The sequence below is a fragment of the Polypterus senegalus genome, chromosome 2 (genome assembly GCF_016835505.1).
Source record: "Polypterus senegalus isolate Bchr_013 chromosome 2, ASM1683550v1, whole genome shotgun sequence".
NCBI lineage: Eukaryota > Metazoa > Chordata > Cladistia > Polypteriformes > Polypteridae > Polypterus > Polypterus senegalus.
Genome location: NC_053155.1, coordinates 17,891,009 through 17,903,468, shown reverse-complemented (window position 1 = coordinate 17,903,468; position 12,460 = coordinate 17,891,009). Strand labels below are relative to the sequence as shown.

At 37.8% G+C, this 12,460-nt stretch overlaps 1 protein-coding gene across 1 annotated transcript; it reads right to left on the bottom strand.

The window, feature by feature from the left end:
• Nucleotides 1–10,425: 10,425 nt before the first annotated feature.
• On the bottom strand, nucleotides 10,426–11,394 carry LOC120524291 (olfactory receptor 6N1-like). Its single transcript, XM_039746151.1, has one exon. The coding sequence runs from the start codon at nucleotides 11,392–11,394 to the stop codon at nucleotides 10,426–10,428; it is 969 nt and encodes a 322-aa protein (XP_039602085.1).
• Nucleotides 11,395–12,460: the final 1,066 nt, after the last annotated feature.

Here is a 12,460-nt window from a genome sequence, read left to right as displayed (position 1 = left end):
ACAAAAGTAATAACAAAAAAGCCTGCAGAACAGCTGTGCACCTTCAAGCCTATGTGTGAAATTCAGAGCTAAGTTTGAAGCCATCTTTCCCATTTGGCTGGCAGGGCAGGCAAGACAATCTGGTCATTTGCTTGTCATTTGGCTGAACACAAAGTTGATGAAGTTGACCTCCTAAAGCACCAGTGCACTCCTGGCACTGGTTTTTGAGTTGCTATCAACCCCCCCTTTATAGCCCCTCACTTCTTCCTCTTCCCAGTTGACCATATAGCCTACATTATAGCTTGGCCCACAGCAACACACATGTAAAATTTGTAGCATCCCACCCCTAGTTTTACAACTGCTAAACTGTGTTGTCATTTAAACATCAGATAATTTAGAAAGGGCAAAGAACCACTAAAAAATATGTCACAGCACATGTCTTCCTGGATGTGCAATGTTACAGCGTTTTTATGTTCTCAATACTTAACACTAGAATCCCTGAAGCCTATGAAAATATTCATAATGCTGGGCCACCTTAAATTCTCTCCACCTCTTCAGCAGGGTCTTTGTTTTGTTATAGTAATAATTGACAAAATGTTGACATGAAATGTATAATGTGTGAAGACTGAAGTCCAAATATCCAATAAGCACTTTCACAAAAGGTATAACAAAATTGGTGTGCTTTTATTCAAGAATTACATTTTCTTTTATTTTGTACAGACTGATAGTTGGGGTTCAGCAACATGTCAATTGACCAATTTATTTTTTATTGGTTTTATTCTTGAATAAAAACATACTTGTTTTATTACACCTTTGTGAAAGTGTTTCTTGGTTATTTGGGCTTTACAAATCCTATTCTTCACGTCAAAATTATGTCATTATTATCTATAACATATGAAAGCATTTTCTGTTTTAGCTGTGTGCTCAGCATTTCTTGCCTTGCAATTCCTCTGTCATTTCATTTTTACACAGATTGTTGTAGACATGGAACACACATGAAATGTATGTATATCAAATCATAATATTTCATTTCCTTAATTCCTTACAAACACATCTCCAGATAAAAACTTCAACACAGACTTAAGCTGTGAGGATTGCAGCAGGGTGATGCCTTCATCTGACTGAATTGGTAGCGGTTGTGTTCGGCTGAACCACACATTTGCAAAACAAAAATGGGCTATTAGCGCATTGATAAGGAGCTACTAGCTTCTTGACGTATGTTAAGAAAATTTAAGAAAGTCATGGACAACGAAAAAAATCATAAGCTTCAGGGATTCTAGTGTTAACACTAGAATTACCAGAGCCTACGAAAAAACTCGTTAATCCGTCCCACCTTAAATCGCTTCTTAAAATCGTTCACAGCTCTCCACCAGCGTCTTTTGTCATCTAAATGTGCTGATAAAATCAGGCTGCAAGCAGCCGGCTATTCCATCCTCCCACCGACTTAGAACGTGCACAAACTTCTCCCAGCTCATGCCTTGATTGATTTTCTGGGAGTGAAGTGGAGTTTTAGAGTGGAAATAATAGATCATTATTTGGAATACACGCATTTCATGTCTGTTCCGTTTCTACAGTAATCTGTGTAAACACATTGTTAAAACAGTAGTAGATGACAAAATGTAGGCATAAACTATATAAATGTATGAAGCCTGAAGTCCAAATATCAAATAAATACTTTCACAAAAGGTACAAATCTAAGACAACAATTGCGCTTTTATTCAAAAATATAACTGCAGAAACAAAAAGCCGCCTTAACATGTGACATTGACACCTGTTTATTATGACTGCCTCCGTGGCACAATAGACTCAGCTGCCGACTGGGAATCAAAAGGTCGTAAGTTTGATCCAGCACCTCTCCGTTTTGAGAATGCATGCGCTGAATAAGAGACAAATATAAAGTCTGACTGAGAGAATCAGACTGAAAAAAGCAAACATTTAGAAATGCCATACTTTTACAGCTGATCGGACGCTGTTCGTTTTCAAATAATATTGCATTTCTCTATATGCTGTGGTTTTTATTACACACCTGAAAGAAAGAGACAATATACTGTATGTGAAAACATCATCGCACAAATGCCAGATGCTGTGTGCTACAACATGCTGACGGTGATCAACGCACATTTAAAAAAAAGAAAGAGACAAATATATGTGACATTTTGAAGAAATCATTTTATGACACGATTTACCTTTATTTATTTACTTACTTCCTAAAGCCTAAAGTCACAAGTAGTGTGCAGAGGGCATGCTCAAAAATGTGTGTAATGCCACGAAAAGTGCCTGCTGACACTTTAGTATGCAAGCAATGATATGTGCATTCTTGCTCCGATGTAGAAGGGAGCTGAGTTTACCTCTGTTACAGCGCTTCTATGTGAAAACAGCAGTGTCTGATGCGGGGTGGGGTGTGTTTGGGCTCATGAACGCGGCTGAGATAATAAAACTGACTAAGAAAAAAAAAACAAAGCTACCCTTTACAAGTATTATATATTACTCTAGCTGTTACAGACTGAAATCAAATGTATGTTTTTATTCTAAAATAGTAAGACTAAGAGCAGTTAACTTCTCAAAATGGAGAGGTGCAGGATCAAACTCATGACCTTTTGATTCTCAGTTGGCAGCTGATTCCATTGTGCCACAGAGGTAGTCGTAATAAACGGGTGTCAATGTCGCATGTTAAGGCGGCTTTTTGTTTCTGCAGTTATATTTTTAAATAAAAGCGCAATTGTGTTAGATTTGTACCTTTTGTGAAAGTATTTATTTGATATTTGGGCTTCAGGCTTCATACATTATATAGCTTATGCCTACATTTTGTCATCTACTACTAGAATATAAAAAATGTTTCTGTTTTAACAATGTGTTTACACAAATTACTTTAGAAACGGAACAGACATGAAATGCGTGTGTTCCAAACAACGATCTATTATTTCCACTCTAAAACTCCACTTCACTCCCAGAAAAACAATCAATACATGAGCTGGGAGAAGTTTGTGCACGTTCCAGGTTGGTGGGGGATGGAATAGCCGGCTGCGTGCAGCCTGGTTTTATCAGCACATTTAGATGACAAAAGACGCTGGTGGAGAGCTGTGAACGATTTTAAGAAGCGATTTAAGGTGGGACGGATTTACGAGTTTTTTCGTAGGCTCTGGTAATTCTAATGTTAATACTAGAAAGAGTATTATAATGATGGTAACATTTCAATGTTACATTTTTAACAGTCTGGCATGTTTAGTCACTGACTATCAGTTATGCCTCTACTTTGCCAACCATCTGAGGAAAGCTTGGATTTCTCCATCTATCCACACTAAATTCTGCAGGAACACAGTGGACTCCATCTTTGCTGGATGCATACTATCCTGGTACAGCAGCTGAATGAGTTTATTTCATAAATCACTGCAGAGGATGGTGAAAGCAGCACAGAATATTAGTGACACCAGGCTGTATTCTGTTCAGAACATAAATTACAAACACACACTGTCTTAAAAAGGCAAACAGAATTATTAAGTACCTCAGCCATTCACACTAGCAGATTCAGTTTCTATCTATATGTCTATATGAATGGATAGTCATGATAGGAAATACTTAATTCTCCTAAAATAACATCAAGTTGAGTTTTGAAAGTCTTTAAAGTCCTACTGTCCTCCACACTACTTGGTCACTTATTCCATTTGTCTGTGATTCTCTGTGTGAAAAAAGACTTCCTAATGTTTGTACAAAGTTTATCCATAACAAGTTTCCAACTGTGTCCCTGTTTTCTTGGTGAACTCATTTTAAAGTAACAGTTCAATCCACTGTATCAATTTGCTTCATAATTTTAAGCTCTTCATCATGTCTCATTTTATTCTTCTTTTGCTTTAACTGTAAAGGATCAGCTCTTTTAATCTTTCTTCATAATTCATCCCCCGTAGCCCAGGAATCAGCATAGTCACTCTTCTCTGGACCACCTCTAGTACTGCTATGTCTTTTTTGTAGCCTGGAGACCCAAAGTGCACTCAATACTCCAGATGAGACCTCACCAGTGCATTATAAAGCTTGAGCAGATCCTCCTTGGACTTTTACTGTACACATCAAGGCGCTATATAACCTGATATTCTTCAAGTCTTCTGAATGGTCTCTGATCACTGTCTGGAAGTTGATAGTGTCAAGACCACTACGACTCCTAAATTGTTCTCATAAGTTGTACTTTTAATTTTCATACCTCCTATTATTTATTCAAATGTAACATTTTTACTTCCTACATGTAGTACTTTACATTTACTGACATTAAATTTCATTGTCCACAAATCTGCCAAAACCTGTCCATGCTGTCCATGTCTCTCTATAATAATTCAATGGATACTGGGTTATCTGTCAATCCACCTGTCTTGGTATCATCTGCAAACTTAACCAGCTTGTTATTTATATTCCTATTCAAATCATTTATATATATTTAAAATAGCAGCATACCTAGCATGAATCCTGTGCAACGCCACCCTTAACTTCATCCTTCTTACGTACACAGTAAATATACGTATCTTATATACACAGGGCTACTAAAAAGAACTTGTTGGCTTGATAATTAGCTAGCAAAACATTTCACCATAGGTAGAGTAAAACTGCACCAAGGTTGATGTGAGATATTGCTATGTCAGAAGCAAATGCATATAAAGACAGATGTAAAACTAATGAGACTCACAATTAGGAGTGTTGAATGTGATGAAATTGTGATCTAAATCTCTGTTGTAGTAATGTGATCAAAATCATCAGTAAAAGAACTGAACCTGGCAAGTCTGGGAGATGAACTGCTGTATAACTACAGTATATAAATATAATAACTGTCAATATGGAAAATTGCCTAGGAAATCTACAGAATGTCGAAAAAGGGTTGTCAAAGTATGAAACAATTAAAATTTCAGACATTTACTAGGCATTCTATGCAATGCCAAAAAGCACACTGGCAAGTCATTCCAAGATTGCTTACTGTCCTCTGTCATTACCCTGGGTTTAACTCAGCTATCGTATGACTCAGCTGTCTTCCCATTTTCTTCCTAACCTTGGTCTTTGTCGGAGTTCAGTGAGCACATCTTAACACTAGAATCCCTGAAGCCTACAAAAAAAATTGTAATTCAGGGCCACCTTAAATTCCCTCGCACCTCCTCATCAGCGTCTTTGTTTTTCAAATGTGTCAATCAGCACTGGCAGCAAGCACCTTGTTATCCCATCCCCTGCCAAGGCAGCTGAAATCAAGTCAGATGCAAAATGAAGTGCTGAGTTGCAAAATCAGCTAAGTACAGGAGACAACTTTTTATGAAAAGGAGAAAAATAATTTTTAAGTATTTGAAATGATATTTTTAAAATTCTTTTTGCAGAATGTTGGTTGTTACATTACTGAAGGTCAATTGCTGGACATGTCAGAAATCTGAATATTTTACATTTTTCTAAAAAATAGAAAAAAACATAGTTAGCAGGTTTTGACGCTAAATCAATGCTATTCCATAAACCTATATGTAGAAACTTTAATCAAAAGTGCTCTGGATCTTGAAATATTTTTATTATATAACAAAAGAAATTCAGAGCTTTTAGTCTCTAAACTATTTAGCTAAAAAGTAATGCTAAAAGTCACGAATTCCTGTTAAGCATTGTTGAAGTAGTAAATTAAACAAGTTATAAGCAATCTCTAGAATGTCAATATTCTACATTGTCTTCATCATATATTTCAGTATCACTGTCTGTCATTGGTTTAGTGTTTTTGTTGGCTGTTCCAATGATTGGGAGGTAGAACTCTTTAACTTTTTCTGATTGCGGATTGTCCATATTGACTCCCATTTTGCTAAGCAACATTTCAACATCCTTTGCTTTTACTGGATTAACACAACAATTCAGTGGAAGTGGGTCAGCTGACAAGTTTTTTTATTTTGCTGCCACGTTTCACAATACTGTGACTGCAAAAGTCGCCCGAATACGTGGTCTTTATGTTTATGTTACTTCTTGTTATTTCTGCCACTCGAACTTTTGTCAAGTGAAATGGGAGCATTTTTTTGCAGACTTTTGCAGTTGCAGACTTGTAGTTAAGCACCTGCCAGTCTCTTCCTAAAACTCTGAGTGTGGCATATTGAGATGATTGGCTGGTGTACTTAGTAGCTTTTGGAACTAAGCTGGTTATGTATTTAACAGGTTTTGGAACTCACATAAAAATTTCACTATATCACTATATTTTGGTACTTAGCAGGTTTTGAAGCCCAGTTCAATGCCAAGCACATAGCCGACCCTTTGATGAGTCAGAACCATGCTTCACCTAAAGTTCGCCAAAAAATGTACTTAACAGGTTTTGGAACTCACCTCTTCAAATGCTCTCAGCTCAACTCTCTTAATTTGTGAGTTAGCTGTAGGATGACAGGAAACTTAAGGTAAGAAATTGTGAACTCATAACTAAAACAGAATTTTTTTTTATGTTGTAATAATGACAAAATGCAAATTTGAAATTTTTAATTTGTGAATACTGAAGTCCAGATATCAAATACTTTCACAAAAGGTACAACAAAACAAGTGCTCCTTTATTCAAGTATATAACTGAAGAAAAATAAATTATTCAATATTCATTTTGCTGTCAATATGTAAAACCAAAAGCCCATTTATCAACTGCATGGGTTTGTTAGAGTTAAGAGCAGCTGCCTCTAAATCAAGAGGTTGCAGATTCGATCCTGAGTCCCCCATTTACAGCCTGAAGAAAACACCCACTGAGTGCAACTGGCTGCACCCTTTCTGGTCCAGAAGAATTAGAAGGACGACCACCCAAAGGGAGGCGTCTTTGACCAAGGAGACAATCTAGAGAGAGAACCTCCTTATAGGAGTGTACTTTAGCTAGATAGATAGATAGATAGATAGATAGATAGATAGATAGATAGATAGATAGATAGATAGATAGATAGATAGATAGATAGATAGATAGATAGATAGATAGATAGATAGATAGATAGATACTTTATTAATCCCAAGGGGAAATTCACATAATCCAGCAGCAGTATACTGATACAAAAAATAAAAAACAATATTAAATTAAATAGTAATAAAAATGCATGTAAAAACAGACAATAACTTTGAGTAATGTTAGCATTTATTCCCCCGGGTGGAACTGAAGAGTCGCATAGTGTGGGGGAGGAACGATCTCCTCAGTCTGTCACTGAAGCTACTCCTCTGCCTGGAGATGACACTGTTCAGTGGATGCAGTGGATTCTTCATGATTGACAGGAGTTTGCTTAGTGCCTGTTGCTCTGCCACAGAAGTTAAACTGTCCAACTTTACTCCTACAATAGAGCCTGCCTTCTTAACAAGTTTGTCCAGGCATGAGGCGTTCTTCATCTTTATGCTGCCTCCCCAGCACACCACCGCATAGAAGAGGGCACTCGCCACTACCGTTTGGTAGAACATCTACAGCATCTTATTGCAGATGTTGAAGGACGCCAACCTTCTAAGGAAGTATAGTCGGCTCTGACCTTTCTTACACAGAGCATCAGTATTGGCAGTCCAGTCCAATTTGTCATCCAGCTGCACTCCCAGGTATTTATAGGTCTGTACCCTCTGCACACAGTCTCCTCTGATGATCATGGGGTCCATGAGGGGCCTGGGCCTCCTAAAATCAGAAGCCTGACAATCTGGGAGTACTTTGATACATGGCTTTTGCTTTACTGTAGTTTTCATGCCATTGTGCATTGTTTTTTTGTTTTGTTTTAAAGAACTATTATTAAACTGAGACGGCCATGAGGTCACCCCAAACTACTCTTGGCTTATCGACCCTTCTTCCCTCGACCACCACAAGTTACATCTGAACCCACATATGCCAAGGAGTACATTCAATCTTCCCAGTAAAATGTCAACTAGGAGCCATTGATTATTGGAGCAGCACTGGGAATAAAGTAAAAAACCAACATGATGGATGGTAAGTCAGTCCTACGTAGGGTACAATCGCACAGCCAATCAGAAAAGAGTGTACTGTGTGCAATCCAATTAACAGAGGCATTTAAGAAAGGATCTGTTTACTTTTAGTCCAGTAATTTGCTGGTGTAGTCTGGTGGCTCAGTAGCTGGTATTCATACCTTGAATCTTTGGGGGCTCGGGTTTTGCGTGGAAGAAAGGAATGGATGTTATTTACTAAGGGGCTTAACATATTTTGTTAATTCAGAAGTATTACTGACACATTTCCAGTATTCAGTGTTAGAGCAGATAAGCGTATGCAGTTAAACCCAATCACTGACACCCATTAATCCACAAATGGGAAGAACATGCAAGCCACAGTCAGACCCTGGTGCTGTAATGCAATATTGCTAACTCGTGTTACCACCTGCCTATATGTTAAAACATCTGTACTAAACTTTCTAAACTTTAAGCTGATGAAAACTAAATATAGACCTGTAACTTTAGTTCAGCTCTTATCTCCTTTAGTGGTTGACTTTCACAAAGTATCAAGGCACAGTTGAGGCCAGGAGAGTATCTGGTTTAGGACCTTATCAGAACTGGCCGATGTTAAGAGTGGTGTTCCACAGGGTCAGTGCTAGGGCCGCTGCTATTTTTAATATATATAAATGATTTAGATAGCAATATAAGTAAGCAGGTTATGTTTGCAGATGACACCAAGAGAGGTGAATTGGCAGATAATATGGAAGCCACTGAATTATTACAGAGGGACTTGGACAGCACACAGGCTTGGACAGATTTGTGGCAGATGAAATGTAATGTGAGTAAATGTGAGGTATTACATGTCAAAAGTACACCTTAGAGAAGGATTTAGGTGTCTTAGTGGACTTGACACTGTCAACTGTGAGAGAGAGTTTGGAAGCCATGAAGAAGGCTAACAGCATGTCAGGTTATATAGCGCCCTGATGTGCATACAAGCACCCTTGTGTGGAGTACAAGTCCCAGGAGGTTCTGCTCAAGCTTTATCACACACTGGTGAGGCGTCATCTGGAGTACTGTGTGCAGTTTTAGTCTCCAGGCTACAAAAAGGAAATACAAGTGCTACAAAAAGTCAAGAAAAGAGCGACTAGGCTGATTCCTGGGCTTCAGGGGATGAATTATGAGGAAACATTAAAAGAGCTGAGAATTTTTAGTCTAAGCAAATGGATATTAAGAGGTGACATGATTGAAGTGTTTAAAATTATGAAGGGAATTAGTACAGTGGATCGAGACACTGACTTAAAAATTAGTTAATCAAGAACACAGGGACAGAGTTGGAAACTTGTTAAGGGTAAACTTCACACAAACATTACAAAGTTTTTCTTAATACAGAGAACCACAGACATATGGAACAAGTTACCAAGTAATGTGGTAGACAGTAGGGCTCTAGGGACTTTCAAAACTCAACTTGATGTTATTATGGAAGAATTAAGTGGATAGCAACAGTGAGCTGGGCTGAATTTCCTGTTCTGGTCTAGAATGTTCTAATGTTCTAATGTTGCAGAAAGAGTGGTCAACTTATTTGGAAGTAAAAGAGCTTTAGAGCAGACTCATTCATTTATTTTCACTCTTTCACTGGTGATAGTCACCCTATCCTTAGCTCCTCCTGGGGAGTTCCCAAACATTTCAGGGCAAGTTCAGATGTATAGTCTCTCGTGTCTTTGGGCTTTGTTACCCTAGGTGGTCATGCATAATACACCACTCCATGAGAGACATGCTAACCACATGCCCAAACCACCTCAAATGGTTCTTTTTGATCCACAGAGATGTTTCCATACTTTTGAGCACTTCATCTTGTCATGGAGAATAAGCCAGCATCCTAGACAAGAAACCTAATTTCAGCTGTTTGCATTTATGATCTCATTCTTGCAGTCCATAGGAGAGAAATGCAACTTGAGATGTTCATTAGACGACTTTGCGCCCATTGTACCTCAAGATACTTTTAATTTACCACCATTGATTTTTTAAAGCTGAATTTTCCAGATTCAGTTTCACAGGTATGTTGTGCCAGCAAATTTAAACTTAACACATGAACCAACCATAACTTTGGTGTCAGCCCAACCATTGGGCACGCTTATACAGAGGAAGCTTGGAGTACCAGGGGGAAACTGATGTAAACACAGGGAGAAGTCCACACCAAAAGCAGCCAGGTAGGCATTTTAACTTCATTACTTGGAAAGGTTTTTAATATAGATAACTAGGAAATGGCCATTTAATTAACAAAATTACCAATTATTTATTTGACGTGATATTTCATAAGTTAACACAAAGCCAGGGTGTTTTTGTTTTTAAAGTATTCAGCTACAGTATTTCCAAAAGCATTCTGTTGAATTAATTATATTTACACATAAAGATAGAAGTTACAAATAAATAGAAATAAAAATAATACAAATTAGAATATTTCAACTGCCAATTAATGGCAATGTCAGTCCATGTTTATTCAGAGGAAAATATTTGATTTTGGACAAGGACAATATTAAAGGTTTAGTGTACTCTTCAAGTTGAGACTTTAACGTACTCCTGTTATGAATTACCAACAGATGTTTTTCTGTTTGTAGGAAAACTGATGACAAAGTTAAAGTATTTTCTAGCTGCTTCCTTCATCTTTTTATTTCTTAAACTGTAAATCATTGGGTTAACCATTGGAATTAAAAATAATTCAATCCCCAACAAAAATGGGCCATCATATGAAAGGTTGTTCATTTTTAATCCTGCGTATACTACGGAAGCAGAAACGTAGTAGAGTAGCACCACAGTCACATGTGAAGAGCACATCGAGAAAGCTTTTGCTCGACTTCCCGTTGTTTTTACCTTTAAAACTGAAAGCACGATTCTGACATACGTCCAGAGGACATACAGCATGGGCAAATAGTTACCGAGCATGCCTAGTCCAAAGGCTCCAGTGGCATGATCAGTAATATCAGTACAAGCCAGGGAAATTACAGCTGGATAGTCGCAAAAACAGTGCATGATTTTATTAGAAGCACAGTAGGGCAGATTTGAAGCTAATATTATGGAGGTTGCTGGAATTACCAACCCAAGTATCCAAGATGTGGCTAATATTATGAAGCACATTTTGACATTTATGATTACATTATAATGTAGAGGTTTCACCACAGCAATGTAACGATCATACGCCATTGCTGCCACCAAACAATTTTCTGTGGTTCCAACAGAGATGATAAAATACATTTGCCCAAAGCAGGCAGTCACAGTAATTGTACTGTCATATCCAGAAAGAACTGCTAGAAGTTTTGGTAAAATTGCAATTGCCATCAGTAAGTCCAAGAGGGATAAATTCCAAAGAAAAAAGTACATAGGCGTGTGTAGCCGGTGGTCCAGTGAAACCAGAAAGAGGATAAGAAGATTGGCAGTCACAGTGATTAGCAGCAGAATAAGGAATCCAAAAAACAGAAACATCCTGTAGTCCAAAAGACCAGGGAAACCCACCAGTTCAAACTCTGTGAAGTTTGCAGCTTTGGAATCGTTCATTTTCATGTCTCTCGGATCATACTGAAAAGAAAAATGGAAATTACATATATTATATATTATATTCTTCAAAAGATGAAATGTATGTGCAAGAAAATAAATAAGAAGTAGATGCTGACATCCATGTGTGGCAGACCACAAATTACCAAATCTTAACATAAATGAGAGAACAGGCATCAATGGAAAGAGTAAGGAGTTGGAATGAACTGTGAAATGGGAATATGAATATAGGAATGTAACACCATCTCAATGAACTGGTATTTCAGATGAAATATGAAAAGGATAACTTGAAAAAAATGAATTAATATTTAATTAAAAATGAAACTATCCAACTAGCACTTTGTTCGGGATTTCTTCCTGTATTGCATCCAGTACTGCTGGGACAAGCTCCTGATTTTAATTATCTCAAATTTTATTAACACATTAAATGCTATGAAGAGGATGAAAAATGGAAAAATGGAAAGGCCGTTGGTCCAGATGACATACCTGTGGAAATATGGAGGTGTTTAGGAGAGATGGTAGTGGAGTTTTTAATCAGATTGTTTAATGGAATCTTGAAAAGTGAGAGGATGCCTGAGGAGTGGAGAAGAAGTGTACTAGTGCCGATATTTAAGAATAAGGGGGATGTGCAGCGCTGTAGTAACTACAGGGGAATAAAATTGATGAGCCACAGCATAAAATTATGGGAAAGAGTAGTGGAAGCTCAGTTAAGAAGTGAGGTGATGATTAGTGAGCAGCAGGATGGTTTCATGCCAACAAAGAGCAACACAGATGCAATGTTTGTGTTCATGATGTTGATGGAGAAGTTTAGAGAAGGCCAGAAGGAGTTGCATTGCATCTTTGTGGACCTGGAGAAAGCATATGACAGGGTGCCTCGAGAGGAGCTGTGGTATTGTATGAGGAAGTCGGGAGTGGCAGAAAAGTATGTAAGAGTTGTACAGGATATGTACGAGGAAAGTGTGACCATGGTGAGGTCTACGGTAGGAGTGACAGATGCATTCAAGGTGGAGGTTGGATTACATCAGGGATCAGCTCTGAGCCCTTTCTTATTTGCAAGGGTGATGGACAG

Bases quoted from the DNA above. Each gene is read 5' to 3' on its own strand.
- LOC120524291 (XM_039746151.1), bottom strand. From the start codon at position 11,394: ATGAACGATTCCAAAGCTGCAAACTTCACAGAGTTTGAACTGGTGGGT.